Source organism: Panthera leo, chromosome A1 (genome assembly GCF_018350215.1).
Source record: "Panthera leo isolate Ple1 chromosome A1, P.leo_Ple1_pat1.1, whole genome shotgun sequence".
Taxonomy (NCBI): domain Eukaryota; kingdom Metazoa; phylum Chordata; class Mammalia; order Carnivora; family Felidae; genus Panthera; species Panthera leo.
Window position 1 is genome coordinate 178,142,322 of NC_056679.1, and position 27,930 is coordinate 178,170,251.

General features: G+C 42.7%; 1 protein-coding gene and 1 long non-coding RNA gene across 6 annotated transcripts in view; one reads left to right on the forward strand and one right to left on the reverse strand.

The window, feature by feature from the left end:
• On the forward strand, nucleotides 1-27,844 carry LOC122224741. Its single transcript, XR_006204912.1, has 3 exons — nucleotides 1-162; nucleotides 11,854-12,018; nucleotides 27,302-27,844. It is a non-coding gene; the product is annotated as an uncharacterized LOC122224741 (long non-coding RNA).
• KCNIP1 (potassium voltage-gated channel interacting protein 1) overlaps nucleotides 394-27,930 on the reverse strand; it is a 343,481-nt gene continuing 315,944 nt past the window's right edge. For 4 of the 5 annotated variants that reach the window (XM_042946948.1, XM_042946912.1, XM_042946931.1 and 1 more), the window contains 7 exons: nucleotides 14,407-14,531; nucleotides 13,527-13,596; nucleotides 11,971-12,041; nucleotides 11,149-11,256; nucleotides 5,833-5,937; nucleotides 4,870-4,932; nucleotides 394-1,218 (listed from right to left, as the gene is read on the reverse strand). In XM_042946948.1, coding sequence (XP_042802882.1) covers nucleotides 1,171-1,218; nucleotides 4,870-4,932; nucleotides 5,833-5,937; nucleotides 11,149-11,256; nucleotides 11,971-12,041; nucleotides 13,527-13,596; nucleotides 14,407-14,508 — 567 coding nt within the window. In that variant the 5' untranslated portion in view covers nucleotides 14,509-14,531 and the 3' untranslated portion in view covers nucleotides 394-1,170. Of the gene's footprint in view, nucleotides 1,219-4,519; nucleotides 4,600-4,869; nucleotides 4,933-5,832; nucleotides 5,938-11,148; nucleotides 11,257-11,970; nucleotides 12,042-13,526; nucleotides 13,597-14,406; nucleotides 14,532-27,930 lie in introns of all 5 variants that reach the window. The other variant, XM_042946921.1, reaches the window with a different exon arrangement.

Sequence of the window (27,930 nt, forward strand, 5' to 3'; positions counted from 1 at the left end):
AACCCTTGGACTCCAAGCCCCTCAGCAGGCAGTTCCGGCCACCTCTTCACCTCTGTATCCCCCGCCGTACCACATGAGATGCCAGACTTTCTACACCAGAGGGTCTTGAGAGTGACAATCTTGTTGGAAGGAAGGTGTTGTGAAGCATGTCATCTCAAAGAGGTATTTGCTTCTAGTCACAGTATTTGCTTTTAAGTGGGATATTTGCTTGGGGTCAGGGGAGGATGGTGCCCTGAGTGGCACCGGGTCTGGCACAAAGCAAGTACTAATAACTGGACGCCAATGAATGGACTAGCCTTCCCTTCTCACAGCTTACCTCTCCTGTCCAATGGAGTCATGAAAGAAATGAAGATTAAGAGTGTAAGAAATAGTTCTGTTTATTGATTAGAACATGGTATAAAATTACAGCAATTTTCAGGCATTCTGGGCTTTCTGGGAGGGGCATGCAGTGCTGGGCTCTAGCAGGAGATGGAGTGAGGGCATGGACCATTGGGCATTGGCTCTCTTCCTGGGCACATGAAGGGACTTGCATTACCAGCACAGATGCCGATGTGAGAGAGAATTATTGGTTCTTTCCTCTGGAAACAAAGGATGTGGGCAATTTGTGTCACCAGACAATGCCATGCTTAAGAATTCAGTTCTAGCCTACATATGTTAGGTGCTGGCTCTCCCAATCTAGTCATATACAGATTCATACTGTTCTGTGTAATGCTCATTCTTCCCACCAAAAGAAGGGAAACAGGCACGTTGGTTTGGGAGGCCATCAGAGGATGGTGTGCATTTGGCTCAGGTCATCTTGCTTCCAGACGCATCAAGGTCTGCTGGAGGCAGTGGGCTGGGGCACGCAAGCAAAAAAGTGTGCACTACTGTAAGCTCAAGCAGAGGGACCTTCCATAGGGCAGCAGTGTGAAGAAATGAGCATGCTTCCAAAACAAACCCAATTTCATCTTGTCTCTCTCAAGAAGACGGAGAAGGAAGAGCTGGCAATCAGAGACTGAGCCATATGATGCTGGGTTCCATAGAAAGTCTCCAGTGGAGAAGTCTTTCAAAATGCAAAAGGTGTTTCTGTCCCAAGAGTCGGTGTGTAAAATCAGAACGAGGGCAGAGCAAGGTATTAAGAAGTGGTTGTTCAGTACAACGTCTCTGAGAGCCAGATGGCTGGGTTCACAGTTACATGACATTTTGGAATAGCTGGAGGGACCTCATGATGTTGTCATCCTGGGAAGGGAGGAAGGGGAAAAGAGAGGACAGTTAGAACTCTCTGAGGATTTTCCCTGAGAAGTTCTGTTATGGTGAGCAAGTCTCCAGCATGGGTTTCTCGTGCAGAAAGAACTCTGCAAGGGAATGAGAAACAGGGGTGGGGGCCCAGAAAGTAAGCAACTCAAGGCAAGAAGCACCTTCTCTGGCCTTAAGAAATTTGTAAGAAATAAATTATCCAGTGAAACAGTGAGTATTGCTTCTTTTTAGAAGCTCTGGGCAACTGCATTTTATCAAATGATTTTTCTCCATCTACTGAGGTGATTGCATTTTAAAAATTCTATTATGTCATTAATTATATTGATGAATTCTTGAATGTTAAACCAATCTAGCATTCCTGTAATAAACCCTATTTATTCTTTTTTTTTTTAACATATTACAGGATTTGATTTTTTGTACCTGTGTCCAGAGGGAATATATTAGCCTGAAAATTTTCTCACTTTGTAACAGCTTTGTCATGTTTTCTTATTAGGGTTATGATAGCCTCATAAATCAAGTTGAGAATTTTTTCTTCTTTCTCTATTCTCTGAATTTTTATGACATTAACATCCTTTCTTCCTTAGAAAGAGTTTGAAAGAATTTACCAGGTAAGACATCTGTGTTTGCCATTTTCTTTATGGGAAAGTTTTATTTATTTTTTTAAAGCATTTTTTTAAAGCATTTAATTTTGAGAGAAAGAGAGAGAGAGGAAGGGACAGAGAGAGAGAGAGAGAGAGAGTGGAGGAAGAGCAGAGAGAGAGGGAGACACAGAATCTGAATCAGGCTCTAGGCTCTGAGCTGTCAGCACAGAGCCTGACATGGGACTCGAACTCACAAACCGTGAGATCATGACCTGAGCCTAAGTCAGTTGCTTAACTGACTAAGCCGCTCAGGCACCCCTATGGGAAAGTTTTAAATTACGGATTCAATTTCTTTGACACACATAGGACTATTCAGATTTTCTATTTCTTTTGGTGTTAGTTTTGATAAATTATATTTGTAAGGAGTTTGTAGACTTCGTATGTTGCCAAATTTATTGCATAACTGACTTTTATCTTTACGATGTCTGTAAAACCTGTAGTGTTTTACATTCCTGATATTGATAGCTTGAGTGTTCTTTCTTTTTTGTTTAAATCAATCTTGCTAAGCATTTATCAGTTTTATTTATTTTTTCAAAGAGGCAAATTTTGGTTTTATTGATTTTCTTTTTGCATGTCTCCATTATATGTTCTCTATTTTACATTTACATTTTTCTATTGTATATTTCCTAAGAAGTAAGTATTGAATGTAGAACATGTTTGGCTATTAAACAACATACTTCTAAGTCCGTGGGTCAGAGAAGAAAATATTTTGAATTAAAATATAATGAAAATATGACATATTATAATCTATGGGATCTAAAGCAGTAGTTAAAAGAAATTTTATCCCTCTGTATGCACGTATTAGAAAAGAATGGTTAAAAATAAATGATCTAAATCTCCATCTCAAAAAGCTAGAAAGAAAACCTAAAAATTAAATTAAAATGAAACAGAAGGAAGAAAACAATTTACAGCACAAATGATAAAGTAGAAAGCATACCTATAATAGAAAAAAAATCAACAAAGAGAAAAGTTGATTCTGGGTGTCTGAAATCTTTAAAAGTTGCTAGACCTTTTTTTTTTTAAGTTTATTTATTTATTTTGAGAGAGAGAGCATGAGCAGGGGAGGGGCAGAGAGAGAAGGAGAGAGAAAGAATCCCTTTCTCTGCACTGTCAGTACACAGCCTAATGTGAGACTCAAACTCACAAATGGAGAGATCATGACTTGAGCCAAAATCAAAAGCTGGACGCTTAACTCACCGAACCACTCAGGTGCCCCTAAAAGTTTCTAGAACTTTTAAAAGAAGTCTATGGAGTCAGGCTGTCTAAATTCAAATCGTGGATCTGTCATTTACTAGCTGGGTGACCTTACTCCCTTTGTGCCTCAGTTTCTTTATGTTAGAGTAGCATCCATCACCATATATATCTATGGGTGGGTTGTGAGCAAGAAATGAGTGAATTAATGGAGAGCAATAGAGGTTGCTAATGTGAGAAACTAATTTGAAAATTTCACTCACCTGTTAAGCAAAGTCAAAAAAGCACACTTAAATAAGGCATAGGATTTAAAATTAGAATGAAGTTCAGGGGGATCCTGGGTGGCTCAGTTGGTTAAGCATCTGACTTTGGCTCAGGTCATGACCTCAGAGTTCATGGGTTTGAGCCCCACAGGGGGCCCTGCGCCGACAGCTCAGAGCCTGGAGCCTGCTTTGGATTCTGTGTCTCCCTCTCTCTCTCTGCCCCTCCCCTGCTCGCACTCTGTCTCTCTCTCCCTCTCAAAATAATAAATAAACATTAACGAAAAAAAAAAAAACCAGAATGATGGAATTCAAGTTCCATCTCTGTCACCTACTGGGCATTAGCCACATCTCTCAACTTTGCAATGTCTCAGTTTTCTCTTCTTTAAAATGTGTATGATCAATACTACCGTGCACCCAGTTCATGATGGTTAACATGTTGAAATATTTCTATCCTTGTTGGTAAATGAGCCTTCCATCCAGCATCTGTGCCTCTGGCTATCTGGTAACTGGCACAGGACCGCTGGAGCACCCAAAGATCCATCAGCTAGTGGGTTGGCAAGCTTAGAAGGATCCCTCTAAGGCACAGCTCCTTGACCATGAGGTCAAGGTCAGTTAAGAGTGGTTAGTTCTCAGTCCACTCTCATTATAAAACATTTTGAATATCACGACCAAGGCTAAGCTCGTACAGCGCCACCACCTCTCAGGATGGTTGTGAGGTTTATGCAAAATACCTGAAACTTGGTAGGTGCTCAGTATGTATTGATAACTTCTCCTCTGCTTTGTGTATCTGCAGTTCTTACTGGGTGAGCTCAGAGTAACTGTACTTTCTGAAATAAATTGGGGATAGAAATGCATTTTTCTAAAGTAGATAAAAGCAACTATTTCTAGTTCAATTGCTGGCAGAGGCTCCGGGCTAGTCTATCCTTTTGCGGAATGAAAATGTCTTCCAAGGACCCGCAGGATCAAGATCATCTGAGTGAGTGTTAGAAAAGCAGTGCCTCAAGCCCTGCTCCAGACCTACTGAATTAGAATCTGTATTTTAAGGAGATCCTCAAGGAGGTTGGTTTGCACAGTAAAGTTTTAGCAGCGTTGATCCCCAGGACATTTGTGTTAAAACAAAGATTTCTAGAGCCTCGCCCCCAATCTAGTGTTCATTTTCAGAACCATCTGGGCAATTTTGGGGCATACCATGGCTTGAGAATTACAGCTTTAGATTTTTTTCCCAGCTACCCCTTGTAGTCTGAGGAGTGGGTCACTGAGCTGGAAGCCTGTTGAAAAAGCAGAGTGTTGTCCACTTGAGAAGCCTATGGTTTCACAGAGACCCCCTTGGCCTTTCACATCCCCCCACAATCCTTCTCAGGCTGTCTGGCTCAGCCTGTGTTTAGCCAAGACCAACCACAGCCCAGCTCCAGGAGGGGATGGAATGGAATTCTACCTGAGGTAGAGAGGGTATCTCAGCTCTCCCTTCTGCAGGGCCCCAGGCCTCAGCTTTTCTTTCCTGGATCTAGTATGTTTTGTGCTCTAAGGTCTCTCCTTACCTCCTGACAGGATTCAAGAAATTCGTCTAAAGTCACGATGCCATCTTTATTTTTGTCCATTTTCTGGAAGACACAACAGGAAGCACTTTAACGAACCTGGGAATCTGCATTCCAAAACTTGCTCTTTGTTAACCACCTTTGCCCCGAGAATTCGGGTGGTCTTTCACTGGCCAGACAATCCCACCCAACTCCCTGGTTACAGCATTTTGAGCCCCATAAGCTTCCTTAAAATTGAGAGACTTGCTCCAGACTCTCATTGCCTCATCACCAGATTATTCTGCTGATACCCTAACATGTCTTCCCCAGACTCTCCCCCAGCCTGTCCACCTGGCAAAGAGAACACTGCATGTGAGAGGTTCGACTTCTGTCTCTGTCACTTACTGTGAGACCTCGAGTGAGTCTTTAAGCCTCTCTGAGTCTCTGCTTTTCCCATCTGCGAAGTGAGAGGATTAGACTAGAATGAGCTGGGACATTCTTCAATACTCTACCACTCACTTACTTTCTTACAAAAACACCACTGTGGTCATGCTACTCTTCCACTCATGGAATAACTATAGTCACCCAAGCAAGACTGAACTCTTCAATGCAAGACCTCACACTCCAGCCCCTCCTCGTTTCCAATCTTATCTCCCACTACTCCCCAGACATAAATACTTAACACTTAACACAAATGTGTTTAATGACGTCTTCTCTGGTTACTCTGCTCCACCAAGAATTTGTATGGAATGTAGAAGCTGTACTGTAGCATTTCTATTTCATAATACACTTCCCTGTTTCATTGTCTAGTTTATACTTGCTTGCTTAATGAGATCATCTATTACTTGAGGACGACGCATTTTGTAATTCTTTTCTGTTTTCTACAATGCATAGGACAGAGTTGGACACACACCACTTGCTCAGAGGCTTGTGGGTTGGCTGGTCTAAGTTGGGCTTAAATCTTGCGCACGACGTGTGTGCACTTACCTGGAAGAAGACATCCACGTGCTGCCTTGGAGTGTCTTCTCTGAGCACGGGATATGTGTATTTCCCCATCATGTCATAGATGGCTTTGACAATGTCCATCATCTCCTGGAGGATATGGAAGCACAGTGTGAGAACATGAGGTCAGGCTCTTTTTATGTGACAGTTTGGGGCTCCTTGTCCCCCTTGTGATTGAAAGTGATTAAAAGGACTCTCTTCAGCTGATGAGAAGGGCTGAGGGGCTATATTCTGAGAGGAGGCAGTGGGACATTCTCTTTGCCTTCAGAAGCTCTTGGATAGGTTACCTTTTCTTAAGCATTATCTTCAGTGAGAGGTTATATGGGGGGTTGGGGTGAACATGTTTGTGTACTGATCGGCCCACACTCCATTTTTGGAAGACCCTCTCCCTACTCCACAATTCCCTTGAATGGTTGGCCTGGGTGGCTGTGTTTGTACTGGGTGACCTGTCTCTGTGACCACTGCTAATTTGGAACAAAGGTGGACGTCTGACTAAAGCTGGGCTACTCTGTTTTTCTTCCTGGAGAAGTTTAGGTGATGAGGCACAGAAACTGTAATCAGGAGTGATAGAACCCTGGGACTCGAAAGTCAAGTGGCGTTGGGGCCAGAGTCAGTGCCACAGGCAAGCCATTTCCAGGTTTTAGCTGAGGTAGAGTGAAAACAGACATCAAAAACTTGTGCAGAAGAGTAGAAGTTCTGTGAAGAGGAGAAGGGAGCGAATACACAGAAAGTAGAGAAGAAGAGAAAAATGCAGGGAGAAAGAGAGGAGAGGAGAGTAAGGAGTAGAGGAAGGAGAAGGGAGGTGGGGGTGGGGGGAGAAACAGACACCTGTTCCCATGAGCACATACATGCATACCTGCACACACACACACACACACACACACACACACACACACTCACACTCTCACTCACACTCACATATACTCACACATACATACTGTATACTCACATACACTCAGGCTCTCTGAGAAAAACAGTTGAAGAAGACAGAAACAGTAACAAGGACTCAAGAAGCCGCAGAGAGGCAGTGTCTCAGAACCGTTACTCTATAAACTAAAACCTCCTCTTGCACCTCCCCACCCCTCTGTTGCTAGCAACTTGAACCTGTCATTCTTGCAGAGGAGTGTGGCCATCTTGATCTCAGCAATGCTGGAGGAGGGTGAGGAAACAGGGGACAAAAGGGGGGTGGAGAGAGAGAGAGGAGACTAACAACCTTATAGTTTCAATAGAGTTTACACAAGTTCCATCAGACTAACTGTATCTTTATAGGAAATCTCTCAGCTTAAGATAATTTATTTTGATGATTTTTTAAAAAGTTTATTTCTTTATTTTGAGAGAGAGCATGAAAGAGTGGGGGAGGGGCAGAGAGAGAGGGAGAGAGAATCCCAAGCAGGCTCCACACTGTCAGTACAGAGCCGATGTAGGGTTTGAACTCACAAACTGTGAGATCGTGACCTGACCTGAAACCAAGAGTTGGATGCTTAACTGACTGAGCCACCCAGGTGCCCCTATTTTGATGATTTTTTATATTTGTAACCAAAAGACCTCTTTCTACAAAGTCATTCTTGTTTGATGGGGCCTGATAGATGTTACAAATGCTGTCATGTTTTCTTTCTAATCTTTCAATGCTTCTGGATACAGAATAAGTGATCATTAAATATTTATTAAAATAGTTAGATTGTTCTTTTTATTAGTTTATAGATCTGTTTCCTCAAGACCGTGAACTCGTGAGGACATGCTTGCTCTTTCATTGCTAAGGTCTCTGCATGGGCTGGGAGCCCAGTAACTGTTGAGTGGGTCTGTGATGTTCTGATCACGTTGACCAGGCATGGTATTCCATGGCCCCTCCTCCAAATGCAGGCAATAGGGTGCAGGAAGGCAGCCTTGTCTTTGAGATATTTGAAATAGTGTCTACGGAGACCCAGGGGACAGACTCTATCTTGGGGTCCTTGTCTGCTACTCCTCATTCCAGGTGCTTATTTTACTTGTATTTGTTTTTAACCTATTAATACTTTTAGACTTATAGAAATAGATACTTTTAGACATTCCAGGTGCTTATTTTACTTGTATTTGTTTTTAACCTATTAATACTTTTAGACTTATAGGAATAGAACAGAGCATGCACCTATACCTTTGACCCAGGTTCTCCTAATTTTAACTTGCAAAACCACAGCACAAGGAAACTGACAGGAAACTGACCCAGGAAACTGACATTTCTACAACAATGCTACAGTGCTATTAAGGAAACTATCAAGCTTATTCACATTTCAACAGATTTCCCCCTAGTGTCTTTTTTATGGTTAAGGATCTCTCATCCATCTAACTGTTGTGTCCCCTTAGTCTCCTCAAACCTGTGACCGTTTCTGTTTGTCTTTCAAGAGCAAGGCACTTCTGATATGAAGTGTCAGTTATTATGCTGATCAGTTATTTTGTAGAATGTCTCTGCTCATGTTAGTTCCTGGTTTTCTGATGATTAGGTTGAAGTTATGCATTTTTGACAAGAATACCAAATCAGTGATATTATATCCTTCTTGGTGCATCCTATCAAAGTGGTTCTTGATCTATCGTGTTAATGGTGATGTTAACCTTGATCATTTGATTAAAGGGGGTGCCTATCAAGTTCCTCCCCTGATCTTAGTTTCTTTCAGTGGATCTTGCCTGCAAAAATGATTACTGTGGTGTTTGCCTAATGCTGACTTTGTATTTCCTTTATTCCTTCTTTATTTATTAATTAGAATTCTTCTTTAAGGAAGAATTGTCCCTTATCCCCTATTTATCTATGAATTCAATTATTTATTTGAGTACATATTTATTATTTATTTGAACACATATTATTTGAATACATATAATCTATAATTATATATATATAATTTAGTAGGGACTCATGGATGTGTTCTTTATTTTAAACCTTATAATCTAATACTAACTTTTTTGTGTTTTTTTTTTTTTAGAGATAGAGTGTATGTGCAAGCAGAGGAGAGGGGCAGAGAGAGAGAGAGAGAGAGAGAGAGAATCTGAAGCAGGCTCCACGCTCAGTGAAGAGCCTGATGCAGAGCTCGATCCCACAACTCTGGGATCATGACCTATGCCGACCAGAGTTGGGACACTCAACTGACTGAGCCACTCTGGCACCCCTAACGCTAGCATTATTAGATATGTTGCTCAAATTGTTCTGGTTTTGGTGATTAGGAACTCTTTCAGGCTTACTCCTGCAGCTTTTTGACATGTCCCAGGCTTCCTCTCTCCCCCCCTCACTACTTCTTCCTTCCTTCCTTCCTTCCTTCCTTCCTTCCTTCCTTCCTCTCTCTTTTTCTTCTTTCTTTCTTTCTTTCTTTCTTTCTTTCTTTCTTTCCTTCTTTCCTTCTTCTTTTTCTTTTTTCAAGCACCCCAGTACTTTCCAGCACTACAAGATACTCCAGGCCCATCTTGCAATTTCTCGGTCCCAGTCCTGGAATTGCCCACTTCTTGAAGGAGACTGGTTCCTTTAGCTGGAGGATGATATTCAGACACCAAGGTCTGGGTGCGAGGTGTCCTCATTGCTGGAGGGGTGTCATTGTCTTAGACCCTCCCAAGAAACAGAAATAGGAAATAAACGTCTCTACCCATGGGTTTATTTTAAAATGTAGGCTTTGTAAGTCCTTCATATCTGCATTGTTATAGGTTTCTTTCCTGAGTACCTTTTATAAGAGGAAGGATTTAAGACCAATTTTGATTGCTGTCTCAGGATTTTCATTGCCTATAATTTGGATGAGATTATCTCCAAATGATTGTCAGGGGGAAGATCCAGCTATCTTTTCTAGGAAGCTGCTTATCCACACTTTCTTTTTCTTTTAAGGGGTTCTTTATTAATTCTGCCATCAAGAGAGGTCTGATGGGTATAAATGGGAACAATATTGTCTGGTCTACAAACAAGGAAGAGGGAGCTGGAGATAGTGAGATTATTCAAGTGATGGAATTATGGCTGAACCAAGGTTGACAACCGTGTTATAAGTCCCATTTTAGGGTCTTTTCTTTATCTATTTTGTAAAGTAGTATTTGAATATTTTGTCATAGCACATATTTGAGTATGTACAGAAGCATTACATTCTTTGAAAAATTGAGATAATATTATACATACGATTTTAAAAGATGAATTTTTATATCTTAATACTTTTGTATGATCTTAAACGGCCATCTGTTATCCCATTACATGTATTTCCTGGAATCCACTGAACATATCTGTTATTAGTAGATATTAGGGTTTTCACATGTGGGGGATCATTCACCACTTGATTTTCAGCACCTAGAACACCTAATAAGCCCTCAAATATATGTTGAGCAAATGCACGACTGAATGAATGAAGACTGAATGTCAGAGGGAAATTTGCAGGGCTGGGGTGAGACCTGGAGATGCTATTACTCTAGGCACTGGGCTTGGCACGCAGAAGCTCAGGGAATGGGATGTTACAGGATGCTATGTCCAAGCTTCAGCCGAGATACCAAAATACAGTAGATACCAAAGTGAGTTTTGAGACAGACCTGTGGGTATTTCACTCGCTAGACACCACATGTGGCTCTAAAAGTGTCAGGCAGTGAAGACTCAGACATTATTTGTGATTTGTTAAGAGATGGCTGCACTTGCCATCGTCCCCTTCTGTGCTTTTATTAGTAGGCAAAATAGATTGTGGCCAGTGTGATCCTATTGTAATCTCCCTTCTCTCTTCTGGATGATGTCTGGATGTTGTCTGCAATTCTACCATTCCAACTTTTAGCTTTTTTTTTTTTTTTAATGTTTATTTATTTTTGAGACAGAGCGCGAGCTGGGGAGGGGCAGAGAGAAAGGGAAACACAGAATCCGAAACAGGCTCCAGGATCTGAGCTACCAGCACAGAGCCCGATGCAGGGCTCGAACCCACAAACCATGAGATCATGACCCGAGCCGAAGTCGGACGCTCAACCGACTGAGCCACCCAGGTGCCCCTCCAACTTTTAGCTTTAATTTGTGACTATTAACCTGTGAAATGTGAGTTCTCCTAGGAAGAGTAACTCTACACAAAAATCATTTGCATTCCCTTTGGAATGTGCACTGAATACGTGTGACCCAGTGACAATAAATGAATCTGCTTAATCCTTTCTTGAGTACTTGGGGGCAGGGCAGGGTGGGGCAATGGGGTAGGTCAAAGGTGACCAGGAATCTCTCTGTTAGCCCCAAGGCAGATCCCTCCTCATTCAGACAGTTTCATTCTCCAGACGGGGCTGTTTACTGTTTAATTAGATGCCTTCATTGCGCCTCCTTCGTGACCCTGGCCTCAGCTCACTTACCTCTTTGTTTATGTATCCATCTTTATTGATGTCATACAAATTAAATGTCCACCTTAGCTTCTCATGGACGGTTCCTCTCAGTAAAATCGACAGAGCAGTTACAAAGTCCTGACAAATGAAAGAGGCATTAATGACATTAACCACCAAGCCATGGGGTGGGAGGAAGCTCTGTCTTTGGGTCAGACTCTATGACTGCTTTTATATAGTGGTATCTCCCATGTCCTCCCCTGAAGGACATGGCCAAGCTCAGCGAAAGTGCCCCCCTTCCATTCCCTACCCTGCCCCATTTTGGGGGGACAGAGCGTCCTTGAGGAAGAAAGTATGTGCTGACATCTCCAGACACAGGTAAACACAGCCTCCTGTGGCACTGCCCTATCCCACGGCTGCAGTTAGCCTCAGAAAGGCAGTATAGTCTACCACCGGAGTTCAAATCCCTGTTACCACTTCCTAGCTGTTTGACCTTGGAAAAAACACTCAATCTTTCTTTGCCTCACCGTCCTCTTCTGTAAACTGGTAATAAATAATAGAACACTACCTTGTGGGTTACTATGAGGATTAAATGAGTTAATACATGGAAAGCATTAGTACAGAGTCTGTCTCGTGGTAAGCTCGGTGTGAACGTGAGCTGTTACACTCTTTTCATTAGTCCCTCTGAGGCCCTGAGTTCCCAGAGGGGTGGGGCAGCTGCTGTTTCTCTATCTTCAGGAAATGTTTGTTAAATGGATGACGGACTGAAGCATCTGAGGACCCGACTGTCCCATCAATAGCACACAGTTTAGAAGAGGAGATGGTGTGGACCCCGGGACTCTGAGACAAGCATACCTCGAACTTCACGGAGCCTGTCTGGGTGGTGTCGAAGGCGTGGAAGAGGTAATGGGCATACATGCTGGCATCTGAAAGGCACAGAAGGAAAGGCAGGTGACAGGAGCCGGGGCTTCACAGAGGGAAGGGAGAACGCTTGGAAACAATAAGGAAGAGAAGAGGGTGCTGCTGGGGTGATGGAAAGGAGGAAAGGCAGTGTGGGCAAGCCCACTGTGTAAACAGGGACCCATGTGGCTGTCCTGGATTTTAGGTGGAAAGTTCTCAGGACAAAGACAGGCCCTCACCCTACATCTAGCCATCCCTGGAGGAAGACCCTCCTGCTGGTTCACATGGGTAATTCTTGGTGGATGAGTGACGTGGCAACTGTGGGAAGAAGGCGCCCTTCTGAGTGATGTGCAGTGGTGCCATGGAGTGAGTACTCACTAGGGAGCAGACAGACCTGGGCTTGGCTAGCAGCTCTCTCCCTATGTAGCTGTGTGAACAGGCATCTAGCAGAACCTCTCTGAGCTCCTCTTTCCTGTCTCTGTACAAAGGGATGTAGCAAAACCTATCTCTTGGAATTTTTGAAAAAGTATGTTGAACTTTTCACATAGTCACATCATCTTAACCATCACCATGCCTGCCAAATGGTCAAAACTCAATAAACTGTGGCTCAACAGAATTCAACAGCAGTGTCTGGGGTCTTCATGGGGTGAAGCTGCTCCCCACCTTGCAGAGGGGCCCTGTATGGGGTCCCACACCTTAGGAGGGCCCCATCTGTGCCGAAGAGGCCCATGAGAGACAGAGCTCAAGAAATGTTTGGGACACTTGGATCCATTTCATCAGGACCCAGGGAAGGGATCCTGCAGGAGATAGCTCCTGGGGGCAGACAGTGAAGTGGCACGTGACTCATAGAAGCCTTGGGAAAGAACCATTGATGTCTTAGGCCCATGGAGGCAGAGCAACTTCCTTCAGGAGTCAGGCACGGCAACAGAGTGTCTGTGGGCCTGGCACACTCACTAACCTGGACTTCTATGCACAGCTTTATGTTCCCTACATCTTTTTGGATTCATTTATTTCTACAGTCTCTGGTATTGAAATTATTTTTCAAAGTTTCACCTTGCCCTCAGCTGTTGTAAGGAAAAGAATGGAGAGTGTGTAGCAAAATGGTGGAACCAACATGGCGGAGCTTTACATCAGACACTTATGGGATAGAACCCTGCCCTGCTACTTACTGGCTGCGTTATCTTGATCTTGATCTTGAGTGAACTGCTAACTTCTCTGAGATGTTGTTGCCCATCTGGGATATGATACAGTACCTGCTTTCTAGAGCTGATATGAGACTTTATGATATTGCTTTATTAATCTCTTCTCCTCTCTTGGAGAGGATCCATTTCAGAGCTCTTTTCTGCTAAAACTTTAGCTAATTCCATGTCTTGTAATAAGGGAGGGGAATCTTACTCTGAGTTGTCCCTGCTGTTGAGGAGGAGACAGATAACAAGAAACATGAACCTGGAGAAAGAAAGGCTGCTCACCAGAGAAGGAGTTGGGAAGGATCTTTTCAAGATCAGACTCACCTCCATGAGGGAAAAACTGAGCGTAGATCTGCTTGAATGTTTCTTCATTGACCACACCGCTGGGACACTCCTGCATGAAGGGGAGAGAGTCAGTGGGAGGGAGGGCTGATTGGCCCCGAAGGAGGAGACTGGGTCCAGCCTTGGGGTTTAGGATTCCTCATCATCCCTGATGAACAGCGACTGGGCAAACACCTGTACACTTCTGTGCCTCCAGGTGAGTGGCCAGGAGATAGCCCTGCCTTAAGAATGAAGCTGCCTTGCAAAATGATGAGACATCATCAGAGAATTGGCACTGTGAGGTAGAAACAGCTTGGGATTTGGGCCTAGGAAGGTCTGGGTTTGGATCCTGGCTCAGCCTCTTCTAGGCTTTGCAACTTTGGGTGAATTAGTGTCTGATCCTCAATGTCCTTACATGTAAAATGGGGCTAACAGTACCTTCTGACAAGGCTGTCATGAGGTTTAATATATGAAATAATACGGCAAATTAATACATGGGCATTCAGGCTTACACATCAGTCTCTATGAGCTCAGTTAGCACAGACCTAAATCTCGTCAGTTCTGGGCACCGACAATATTGACAGTGTGAATGGGTCACACTAAGGCTAGAAGTTGGGCCAAGGTGAATTCTCCAAGGTTGTGCCTGCCATGTTGTGAAGTTCCTAGGCTATTGGCCAGTTTCCCATCTATGGAGATAGCCTCTTTCTTGCCTGAAGTCTTTCTTTCTAGCCAGGTGATCTTGCTCTCATGTCTTTATAGAACTGGCCTTTCTTTTACAACTACACATATGGAAAACTCTCTGATGGGCCCTGTTGACATTTGGAAGAGCTTTGCTCCAGATGGGAAATCCTGCCTGGGCCTTCAGATGCCCTGTGGGCCTTACATTTTTGAAGCCTCGATAAAGAACTTGCAGCTCCCTCTTGGTGAAATTGGTCTGGGCCTCCAGCTGCTCCAGTCCCTCAGGCCGATGGCAAACCATGGTCATCTCCAGCTCATCTTCAATCTTATCTGGAACCAGAGGAGATGGCATTGGAGTGGCTGACTTCAGTAGCCACTTGTCAGACCACAGTCTGGGCTGTCAAAAGAGTAGCGTTATAACCTGGGATAAGGGATTCGGGGCTGGGGTCACACTGCAGATGATCCTTCTGCCTTGACCACCCCCCGACCCCCAACCCAGTCACTTCTGTCTCACACTCAGTCCAGTCATTACCCCAGGGGTGTCAGGCACTACTCAGGGAGGGAGCTTCAGGCTGGAGATGAACACGTTCCAAGTGGAGATGAAGGCAGGAGTGCTAAAAATAAGTCTATAATGAAAACTTTCCCTTTCTTTCAAAATAACTTCTTTGCACATTCAATTTGCTGCCCACTGAACCATGTGAATATTCTAGAGACACAAGTAAGTGAGTGGAATGATTAACAGCTTTCAAACAGCAAAGGGAAACAACTCTATTAAAAATGTAGAGCAAACTCTTACCATTTGGTACGAATAGATGAAGGCTAACCCAATTTGGCAAAAAGTTCCAATTATGGCATGTTAAATATTAATTTAAGAGTACGAGTGTATTTTACAGTGTTGTTTTGTAATGTCTACTAGACATTCTTAAATAATAGGCAAGTGACTTAAATGGGAACTACTTGATATAAATCAAAGCTTCTGAAGCGTTTGAGGGGTTCCAAAAACAGTTGTCTGAAGTAGCAGTTTGTTCCTCCAATAAGAATGACAATGTAATATAATTTTTCACCAGTTATTGAAAAAAGGGTCAGTCAAAGCAAGAAATCTGCCCATCTCCTACTGAAGGGCCACAAACTGAATAAGCGAAGGTTTCCACACTTTACCATCACAGCAGGATAAATGAGTGTTTTCCTCTGGGTCCTGCCAGACGCTTTCTATAAATTTATTCCAATCAAGAATCAATTGTCGACTAACCTTCGCTGCCCACAGCTGTCGTGCAGACATTAGCAAATCCATGTACTGAACATGTACTGGGCCGGCAAGAATAGTGATGAGATGGGCAAGCTGCTGGGAACGCCACACTCCACATCACATCCCATGACCACAGAGGGTGGGGGGCAGGCTGTGTTTCTGGGAGAACAGGGTGAGCAAGTGCTTTCCACTGAGTATATCTGTCTAGTCAGTGCCAAGCTCTTGCTATCAGATTTTCTCTTCAATTGTCACTTTTCCTTTTGAGACTGTGATCTTAATACAAAAGGAAACTCTCCAAATGGGTTTGCGTCTTGGACATCTTCCCTAAGGAAATGGATGTTTGGGGAAGGTGCCAGGGAGAGGCAGAAGAACTTGGTGATAATTGCCAGTGGTTGTCTTTCTTGTGTGCTGGGCAACTGGTATCACCTTATCCTCTTGGGAGTAGGGCAGATTATTTAATATAAATAAGATACTCTGTTTATACAACATAGCTGCAAGTGACCGATTTCTTTTTAATTCTTACAGAGCCTTTAATTATTGTTTTGTTTGTAGCTAACAAGTGGCAATTACCTTAACATTGCAGCATTTCTATGTAAATCAAAGGGCTGATCCACCCCTCCAACGCCCCCCCCCACGTAAATTTAATTCAGAATACTTGCCTATATTTTTAGCTCATTTTAAAATAGAAATAAAATTATTGGTTTGAATCTCCCAGTGTTAGATTTAATAGCAACTTTATTTTGGAAAACACACAGATATTTAAAAGTGTGAAGAGAGGTGAACTATTAAAATGGAAACAAGGAAGGCAGAAATGTATTTTTTGGAAGAAATGATGTATTTTTGCAGGCATATAGTATACCATTCTCACTTTAACTTATCCAGAAGCTGAAAAGACTTCTTTTGAAAGATTGTCTTGTTTCTATTAATCTTCCTGTGACTGAATTCTTCACAAGATCAGGGAAGTCTGTTTGCGGGAGTCTGTGAGAATCTCTCTGATTCATAAGCTGCACTTACTTACCATCTCCTCTATTATAAATGCACTAAGTAGTTACTGAAATATCAAATATTAAGCCCACTTCATTAAGGGAGAACTAGACTTTATCAATAAATGATTTGTTTGCTGTCTGGGCAGAGGGATCAATTTCCGTATTGGATTCCATAATATCTGAATATTGGGATGATGATTGCCAAGCTTTGGTTTGGTTTTGCTTCTCATCACCCTCTAATTGTCAGGCTGTGGTAACATCAGTCACTGAAGGAAATTCATGTCTTTGGGGCTCAAGATGCTGGGAAGTAGCCTGCGTGTCTTCAACCAGTGGTTCTCAATTTTTTGTTTTAATGTATTTCATAGTAAGAGCTACAATTAACAGCACATTCCAGGATGCACATACATATAAACAAAGATTTTATGACATATTTTGAAGCAAAAATTTCCTTAAACACTTTTCCCTATTGATGTGAGATGTACTCTGTTCTCAATTTTAATCTATTTCTTTGTAAAATTGTGTTAACCTTCATGTGTCATGACCTGTGAATGGAAAACACTGAGTTGTCTACACTTGTGGCAACCTTCTAGAAGGGCCCACATCTCAGCATTCCTCTCCCTCATACCTGCTCTCCCTTCCCCTCCTTCATCTAGTTCCAGCCACTATAAATATATTCTGAAGAAATTTCTGAAGGGGCTGCTAAGGTTTTCACATTCCTCCTGTTGCACTGACCCCCCTCTCTCAGGGAGTCCCTGGGTGCTGCCCAGGTGGTCCCTCCCAGTAAAGGAAGGAGGGAGGCCCAGCTCTCGGGTTGGAGGAGGAGGAAACAGAACTAACAGGTGGGGAGCCTCTTTGACAGTTTCTTCTGTTAAGAGTCTGCAAGGTGAAATGTTGCTTGATATTATTTTTGTTATTAAAAGTAATGGTGAGTCAGTTACTAAGTCAGATTGAGTTTGGATGATAGACATTAAAATTAACCTAGAAATTTAGTACTATGGTGGTAACTACATAACAAGAATTAGAATACCTTCTGTTGGTAAAATACTGTTAATCTGTAAAATGTTTTCATGCCTGTTGTCCCACTACAACCTTGTGTGTGGTGGGGAGCGAGTATTAGAAAGATGGGTGTCTTAACAGACAAGGAGATTGTCTAACCGTGAGTATCTTAAACACTGATGAATTGCCTATTACTGCGGGTAAAGCAAGATAGAAAAAATCAACGGGAGGGGATTTACAGCAGGAAATTCCCAGACTGAAAGAGAAGTTGGAGAAGATGATTCAGATTAAGTGGTCTTTATTGTTTTGAGGTCACGGACTCTTCTGAGTGTGGGATAAAAGCTTTAGACTCTCAGAAAAAGAAAATGCACCTAATTATGGCATTTTTCTGTACTTTCAGTTAGGTCTTGGATATTTTAAACACATGGAGACATGTTAAGTGCTTCTAGCACAGGAGATCTCTTCCAAGCTCTGTCACTAAATGGCTTTGCCTAAGACAGAATGGGACCTAGAATCGAGCCAGTCCCAGGTCTCTTTTATAGATCTGGCTTCCATGTGCCCCTACAATGGCTTCCCTTTCCCTTAAGCACAAACTGCAAATTTGTTTGTGACCAATGTGACAGTTTGCAATATTAGGAGCTATGCTCCTAACAAGCTCTGTACAGGTCACACCCTTAGGTTATGAGTTGTAAGAGGACCCAAGCCTTTAGTCTCCTCCCTAGTGAATCTCCTCTGTTAGTTCTGTGACCATGACCAAGGCCAAGGCCAAAAACCATGGCCATGATGACTTCCTTCTCCCTACACTAGAAAATAGTCTCTTCATCGTGGGGTCTCTGGGTTGGACTTGATAATCACCTATCTGTTTTCAAGGTTACAAAATGGTGGCCCTTGACATAGAATGCAGCCCCCAAATAGGTCTTGTTTTGTTTATAAAATGTGATTTTTTTTTTGTTTGTTTTTGTTTTTGGAATTAACTGCCACTATTGAAAGATGAGAGATCGACAAATTCGGATATTTTATTTCTCTTGGAAAATGGGATTATCTAACAACTTTTAGTCTCAAATTCTCACAAGGAAATAGTTTATGAAAGCTGAGCGGTGGCTGTTCCCTCTGAGCAGCCAGAGCCTCTAGCGCTCCACCTGTACACCTGTGGCTCACTTCCTTCATTTATGCTACCTTCCTGGCCCCACAGGCATTTGACTTTTCCCTTCCTGATCTCTGCCCACTTACCGCCCACCTACCTACCTTTTTTCTTACCTCACTCACCATCCAGTCAACCACCTTTTCTCTCCTTACTACTTATTTAAACACATTCCACTTTGTTTCACAAAGGGCTTAAAATTGATTATAGGAAATAAATATAATAAATTTAAAAGAGATAAAGTAACAAGAAAAACTGCCTCAGAAAATGTTGATTTGATTAAGAGGTCAAGGCCATGGGGAAAAAGACAACTTAGAAATACAGGTCATTTATTCCAAGCAGTGACCAAGCTTGAGTCACAGACTGGCTCTGAGCTTTTACATATTATCTTGTTGCCCATTAGAGAAAAACATATCCGTTTCTTATTAGGAGCAAACCTCTTCCTATAACTTGTCTCTAAAAGAAAGTTTCCGGCTGTTTCTATATAGGTGGTGTTTGCTAACAGGGGGCAAAGAAAGTTGGTGAATGAGTAGACTAATTACAAAATCTATTTGATTAAGAAACTCTTCCTTCGGAGGCTCTTGGGTGGCTTAGTCGGTTGGGCATCCGACTTTGGCTCAGGTCATGATCTTGTGGTTCATGGGTTCAAGCCCCTGCGTTGGGCTCTGTGCTGCTGGCTTGGAGCCTGGAGCCTGCTTCAGATTCTGTGTCTCCCTCTTTCTCTGCCCCTCCCCTGCTCACACTGTCTCTCTCTGTCTCTCTCAAAAAAAAAAAAAAAAAAAAAAAAATAATAATAATAATAATAAACGTTAAAAAAAGAAGCTCTTCTTTTGAAAGTAATATGACTAAAGTAGTCAAGTTAGTTTAAACTTTTTTACCTCTCTGATACTGGTAATACCACCAGGCGATGTCTAGGAAAAAGTAAGAAAACATTTTACCAAATCCATTCATCGAAAAGACAAAGCATACTTTTATTTTCCATGGAGGTTCCACTCGGAGGGTGTCCAGATCACCATCCAGCTCAACATATGCAAAGAGATCTTGTAGCAGAGCTGGTGCTGACCTTTTCCTTATCCTTTTCCCCAGGTGGGAGCAGGCAAGAGTAATGGGTCACCTCGCAGTGCCCACGGCTCCCAGCAGGGGGCTCATTGAGCATGCCCGCAGCCATGCAGCCATGCAGCCCGAAGAGTGATGGGATGGCATGGGGCAGAGGATGCACGGATGTGGATGGGTCCTTGAAAATACCTGCACGTTTGGTTGTAAAGTGGCTTATATGATACCCTTCACAACAGAGGCCCCATGGTCCCCCTCTGCTACCTTGTCATTTGAAGCTGCACATTTTGGGGGCGCCTGGGTGGCGCAGTCGGTTGAGCGTCCGACTTCAGCCAGGTCACGATCTCACGGTCCGTGAGTTCGAGCCCCGCGTCGGGCTCTGGGCCGATGGCTCGGAGCCTGGAGCCTGTTTCCGATTCTGTGTCTCCCTCTCTCACTGCCCCTCCCCCGTTCATGCTCTGTCTCTCTCTGTCCCAAAAATAAATAAAAAACGTTGAAAAAAAAAAAAAAATTGAAGCTGCACATTTTGTAGGATTCTATATTTGCTCACTCAACAATCATCAGTGACATACCTACATATTTCAGTGAATGAAACGACTCTGTTCCCTGCTCTCCTGGAGCTTACAGTCTACAAGCCTATGCTTCTCTTTTCCCTTTAGGAGCTTGATAAGTAACACCGATGCAGGGGAAAACAAGGTGGGGGGGGGGCTGTGGAAAAAACTAATTAGCACATTAGAACTTGTGAGCAGAGTGGAGGCAGGTGAAGTCCCCTGTTGTGCTGAATACGAAACATAAGACGGATTATCAGACCTGGAAACTCCTTCATGGCACCATAGAGTTGGCTGGGTCCAGGTCCCAGAGAGTAGAAAGTGGGGGTCTTGTTGCTCTCCTGCAGGCCTTTGGGGTTGATTTGGGGGGTCAACTTGGTTTACCTCTGTAGGCTATTATTTGAACTTCCTCCTGTCCTTCCATCACTCCTGACCAAGAGTGTGTGAGCCAGTCCAGCTATCACTTTAAGTGTGTTTTGGTCACTCCCCACCCATAACCCCAGACAGCAGGGGCTCATTTTCTGCTGTGGTGGTATAGGGGCGCCTAGGTGGCTCAGTCAGTTAAGCATCCAACTTCAGCTCAGGTCATGATCTCACGGTTCGTGAGTTTGAGCCCCGCATTGGGCTCTGTGCTGACAGCTCAGAGCCTGGAGCTTGCTTTGGATTCTGTGCCTCCTTCTCTCTCTACCCCTCCCCTGTTCTCTCTCTCTCTCTCTCTCTGTCCCCCTCAGTGCTCTCTCTCTCTCAAAAATAAAATAAAACATTAAAAAAAATTTAAGTGGTGGTATAGGTGGATATCCATCCTCTGGTAAATATTTCTGCTCTTGACCTGGTCCTGATCTGAATCCCATGGGAGAAACTTATTTTGCCAGATTTAGTTGCCCTCTGTTATCACTCTGATTAATAGCATTTGCACTTATTTACCATTTCTAATAGACTTTATTTTTAAGGCAGTTTTAAGTTGACAGAAAAATTACGTAGAAAATACAAAGTTCACATGCACATCACCTCACGGCTTCCCCTATCATTAACATCTTGCACTAGTATGGTATATATGTTAAAACTGATGAACCAAGATTAAAATATTTTTAGCTAAAGTCCGTAGTTTACATTAGAGTGCATTCTTTGTGTGGTGCAGTTCTGTGGGTTTTGACAAATGTATAATGTCACGTATCTGCCACTACAGAATCCTCCAGAATAGTTTCACAGCCTTAAAAATACTTACATAGCATTTTTGTAGTGGTATGTCTACAAATAAGGGTTCACCGTCTCTGCCATGCCAGGGATGGGATTGGGAGAGAGATGAAAAGACAGACTGTTCATATGGAGCTGTCCGACTAGTGGTGAGACATGCACAGAGACCAGGATTACAAACTCAAATGCCAGTAGTAGTTGGTAAGTAATTTAAATGAGTCAGGTGCTGGGTGTACAACCTGAGTGGCAGGGACTGAGAACTGGTGAGTCATTACCCCATGAAAGGGAAACAGCTCTTACACAGCCAGTCATTGTTATATAGAATTTAGGTTCACAGAGCCCAGATTTTTAGTTTTTCTTAAGAGCTGCTACAGTTAAGATTGTTTGTGTCCTGACTCTTAGCTGTTATCAATGACTTTAACATTGGAAACATACAGCATGGGCCAAATATGATATTCCCATTTGTAGGATGCTATGGATTGCTGGCCTGGAACCCTTCGCTGGCAAATCATGCCAAGGCCAAGTAGTGGCATGGCAGTGTGGACATGGCTGAGGCATTTGGAGCCAAGAGGAGGAAGCTCTTCATGAATAACCCCTGGATGGCAGGAAATTGAAAGGGGTGGCAGGGATGGCTCCAAGGGGAGCTGGTAATTTATTTGAGTCTTCAAGAAGGAAGGGAAAAAGGGAATATCTATCATATGCAATGATACAGAAGCCAAAAGGCCAGGGTGAGCTCTCCTCTAGTACAGCTGACTTCTTACTGAGAACAACTGGAAAAGGAGTATTAAAGAAATAAACCAATTAAAAAAATTTTAAAAATTACCATGGTAACAACAACAAAAAGACACCTAAAGACTGGGCAGGGGGTGGGGGAACAGGAAAAAATACCTTAACACACGTGTTTGAAGGCACTGGAGAGCTACCAATTTATCCTATCTTTAGAAGCAATGATTCTGGAGGGAAGAAAAACTCATTAAGGTGAGCCTGACAGTCAGTGCTGCTTTTCATCTCACAGGGTATGCTGATTTATAAGTGGCATGGGTTCTGAGCTTGAGAAACTGAGCAAAAGGGTCTGCTAAGGGGAAATAATATAAGCAGAACTTTCAGCAATCTGGGAAGACAAAAATGGGATCAGTCCTACGAAGACATTCAGGGCTCGAGGGGCCAAGACCGGAGGGGCCACAGAGGAGGGGAGCACAGACATAATGTTATCAACCTGAGCTATCATAAGTGACTGAGGTCAATGGAAACTAAGCAAAAACCACAGCCCAAAGGTTGCAGAGCTAAATGGAGCTCTTGGCAGGCTCACAGGGTTATGGGTTAGCGGTTAGATTCAGGGTCTTCTAGGAGGTAGGTTCCTGGTGAACATTCAGGCTTTCAGTTTGACCCCTAAAGGACTGTGTTCTAGGAGCAAGGCATATTAGAAGTGGATCAGGCCTCTCAAAGATTGAAATCCAGCCTCGAAACAACTCAATCCCTATTTGGATTAAGTTTATTTGCTCCTGCTCAGTTACCTTGCAGAAGTTGAAGGTTCAGCCAGATAGTGTTCACATTTTGTATTCTAATGTTCACCACTCATTGCAAATTTGCCAGGCATATTAAGATAGGACCAAGAGAAAAAGACAGAATACAGTAATAGATTCATAGTGATCTAAATATTGGCTTTATCAACTGTGGGCCTTAAAATAATGGTGAATATGCTCAAGAAAATAAATAAAAAGATGGAGATTCCACCAGAGACTTGGAGAACTGGGATATATATATATATATATATATATATATATAGTCCTAGAATTAAAAAATATATTATCCAAGATTAACAACTAAATAGATCAATTTAACGGCTGGTTGGGCACAGATGAAGAGAGAATGATTTGGTGGATAGGTCAATAGAAAAATATAGACTTATACACAGAGAGAGAAATACGAAAAATACAGAGAAGACCATAAGAGACATATTGGACTCGAAGAAAAGTTCTTTTATATGTATATATGTATATATACATATATATATATGTGTATATATATATATACACACACATATAGTTTTTTTTTGAGAGAGAGAGAGGCAGAGTGTGTGCAGAGGAGGGGCAAAGAGAGAGGGAAACATAGAATCCTAAGCAGGCTCCAGGCTCTGAGCTGTTAGCACAGAGCCCGAAGCGGGGCTCAAACTCACGAACCATGAGATATGACCTGGGCTGAAGTCAGATGCTTAACCGACTGAGCCACCCAGGCACCCCTCATAAAAGTTCTAACATATGTGTAACTGGAGTTCCCAATGGGGAGGAGATAAAAAATGCTGTTGAGGCAATATCTGAAGTGACAATTGATCATTAAAAAAAACCAATTAAATATATCAAACCACAGATGTCAAGCCACAGATTCTGGAAGCATAAACCCAAGCAGAGAAACTCATAGGAAACCACACCAAGGCACATCACAATAAAACTGTTGAAATGCAAAGCTAAACAGAAAATCTTTAATACAAGAAAGCCATCTTCAGATAAAAACCAAGCCCTAGCTCGATGCTTATTAATTAGGACACAGAAAAAGTAGAAATGAAAGTACAACATGCAAACACATGTCAAGAAAAACTGGCTTGGCTATTTTAACACTAGAGGAAGTAGACTTTAAGGCAAGAAGCTTTGCTAGAGAGAAAGGGAGTTTGCATAATGAAGGTGCCATCCACTAGGAAGATACAACAATTCCAAATTAGTATGCACAAATAATATAGTTTCCAAATACAAAGCAAAGGCTGACAGAGAAAAGAAGAACTAGCAAATTCACAGTCATAATTGGAGATTTCAAAACCCTTCTCTCAGCAACTGATAAAAAAAAATCGATGAGGGTATAGAGGATATGAGCAATGCAATTAACAAATGTGTCTCCATTGATAGGAGTGGAGCTCTTTATCCAACCGCCATAGATACCGCACATTCCTTTCAAGGGCTCAGAGAACATTTACCAAAATTGACCACTTCCTGAGTAATAAAGCCAATCTCAACAAAGTTTGAAGAAATGAAATTGTTCAGAATGTTTTCTATCCATGTGGAATTAAACAAGAAATCAAGAGAAGAAGAAAAAAAGAGGAAATCTCCAAATGTTTGGAAACCAAGCAACATGGTTCGAATTCGTAATAACCCATGTATGGAGGAAGAAACCTCATGGAAATTAGAAAGCATTTGGAATCAAATGATAATGAAAATATAACATATCAAAACTGTGGGACGCTGTGAAAACTGAACCCAGAGGGAAATTTAAAGAGCATGACATACTTGAGCTGCAAATAATTTAGGTGACAGTGTGCATAAAATTGAATGCCTAAAATTGAATGCTGTGCTGCCTCTTGAAATCATATTTCTAGTGCTTCTAGTGGTTCATTTTCAGCGTTGCCTAAACTATGTTGGTTACATTAAAGACTACATTAGAGATGGCATGCTGGCATTTGAAACTGTGATCTTTTCTCTCCCCTTAAACATGGTCGATTGATTTATTCTGGGTGAGACTAACACCATTTTTTTTTTTGATTGACAATTTACCCCATTATTATTAGCGATGAAGATCCTTGGTGGTGCCTGTATGGACCGGGGTGGGGGGCGCAGGGGGCTGGCGGGGGGGACAAGTTCTATCTGGTCCTCAAGTGTAATCCTGGAGGCTGAGGGCTGAGATTCTTACAGCAGGGGCTTGGAGGTGAGTCATAAGCTCACTCAGACACACACAGCACACACAACTCGTCAGCTCTGAATTTTATAAACTTAACGATGAGTCCCGGGAGTGCTGAGCTGAGCTTTGATAAAGATTTTCTGAGTGTTCCAGACATTTTTTTCAGTCTTCTTGCTTCAATAAAACTCAAATCATGTTTTGCTCCAAGCGTTTGTTCTCTTAATCTTGAAACCCTCCTGCCCCTCTTAAGCGAAATTGAATTTATACATTTCTCATTCATTTACACCTTAGTCCTGAAAATCTTCTGAAAAAAAAAAAAAGAGTCCCTCAAAGAAAATCTTTGAGTATTGCTTGTTCCATTTGATGGGAGATTTTCCAGGTCAAATGACTTGAAAATTCTTCCGCATATAGCATATTTCGGTTCTCTGACCTTTCTCCCAAAAGGAGGGTGTTTTTGAACATGGCCTTCAGATCAGCACATTGGGTGGGTGCGTGGGTGGGTGTGTGGGAAGGTGAGTGTCAGATGTACCTCGGAAGCTGGTGGTAGTAGAGATTAGGTGTCAGAAATATAATGTAATTATTAAAAGTCCACAAAGCCATTATGCAGACATAAATCACAATTCTGTTGGTTGTGTGACAGCATAACATTTGCACATTTTCCACTGAGATTGAAAAAAACAAAGAAACTTCTGGGAAATAAGTGGGTCATTTAGATCCCAGAGTTGGCAGAAAGGAGCCCTAAGTGGTACTTCAGGACAGGGAGCAAGGCCACATACGTTAGGGACTCTTGTGTCTCCTCACCTCCAAACAACATTTCATTCCAGCTAAGGCTGTGGCCAGGCTGCAGGGTAGAAATGTCAGGGTCACTGCAGTGTCTCAGCTGCAGGTGGAAATCTCTCGATGATGTTTTAAGTGGACCTCTGTGTCTGTAAAAAGTGTCCCAGGATGAAACTGGATGGTGTACTTAGGTGGCACCAGCAGTCCTCACAGCTCTAGGAGCAATTAGTCACACAAGGCCCAAATCCTGCCACCAGCTAGCAGTCAGGAGGCAGTGGGGAACCTCCCGCCATTTCTCCTTTGGTCTCGGGGGACCCTGTCCTGAAGTTCCAGCACATGGAGATGGCCAGTTCATGAGTGGTGGCTGCCCTGAGTTGGGGGGTGGGGGGCATGTTGCCCAGGATAAGTGAGTCTCGAATATTTCTGCACGAGATAAGAAGAGCATGTAGGTAGGATTTTGTTACTGCTCTTTTCCACGGGGAAAGGGCACTGCTAGTTTTAAGTTGGAAATACGAAGGTGCAGAGAGGGGTCAAAAAAATTACTCAAAGGAAAAGTAAGATTGCTGTGTGACTAGGACTTCTGTTAGGTTGGGCATAGAATCTTCTCATCAGTGGAAATTCCCTGGATCAAGGTCAGGCTAAGGTGTGAAAATCTTGTCTTTTAGCCTGTGTTTTGAAGGGTAGTTCATTGCTATCCAGTTAACTTAACAACTTACCAGGTGATAGTTTCCAGGCAGAGGGCTTGCCCTGGTGGGCTGGTAAGTGTTTAACAACTGGCATTTGGGGATGGGGGAAAAGCCTGATTGATACCATTTTCCAATTTCTTTGGTGTAAATATTCCCATCAGGCTGTCAACTGAAGTCACAGGATGTGGATTTGGGAAGTGCAGTGCACAATCCGTGGGTATGAGCCAGCTCCATCATATTACTGCTGCTACGTTGGCATATGTTTAACTATCCCAAATTAGTGTGCTAAGGGCCTGAAAAACAATGCATAAAGCAGGCTCAGCTCCAGTAGTCTAACCAAATAAACCTTTTCTTTGTTGCTATCGTGAAAATAAGGTTCTGTACCTCATATAGAATAATCACAAGCAGGGAAATAATGGAGATTGGCCTGGTAAGCTTTTGCTGGAATTCAGTATTAATGTATCCTTATATTAAGTGCCTGTCTTGGTGAGCTCAGAGAGCATGGTAATAGTTTTAGGATTGATCTAATCATCTCGCTGTCCCTAGGAGGTATATGGTTATTAGGCTAATTCCAGCTATAATCATACCCACCTTGTAGTTGTGAATCTAAATGAGATAAGATATGTAAAGGGCTCTATGCACACAGTAGGTCCTCAAAAAATGTTTTTCTCATCTAATAGTGTGTTATGTCTGTGACTTTAAGGGTGATTCTCAAAGGCAGAATCCAGTAATCAAGTCTGTAGATACTCTGTAGGCCACAATTACGCCTTTTCTGATGGATCTAGTTAATTGTGCTTTTCTTTAATACAGGAAGATTTGTTTGTTCTGTGATTGACTCTGTCAGAAAGGCACTCAGTTGCCAGCTCAGGTTGGACATTAACTGATTAAAGTGAGTATTATCATTCTATATTAACCGCAATGGACAGAAGCAAACACAGGATGCTGGCTGAAAGAGCATCGAGCACCTCGGGCTGCAGATTGTCAGGGAACAGGGCAGAGCATCAGTGAGCGGTGGACACCAGAAACACAGGGCCCAGAGTGTAAAGTCTATGGATACAATAACTGACCGTCACGGAGAAAATTTCCTGCCTCTTCTCCCCTAGAGTTACTACATGACTCCATGTCCTCTGCCCTTAATAATCCAGAGGGTCAAAATGTGTATTGTTTTGGTCCATTTCTTAGCTGGAGAAGTCTATTGGACGTTACCCTCGCACATCCACTGCCAAATGCAGGGAGTGCAGCCAGTTCATCGGAGCGCGGATGTCTGCCTGCCCAGAGGCAGGGAGAAGATGGCAAGGTGTCATCTGTGGGACTCAGCTCAGAAGCCTCTTAACTGTGCACTTAATAAATGAAGCCTTGGCAGACATACCTTGAATTATTAATGGCGTTATTCAGCTTTGATTGTTTCCTTCTTTTGGGGAAAGGTTATTCACTCAAAT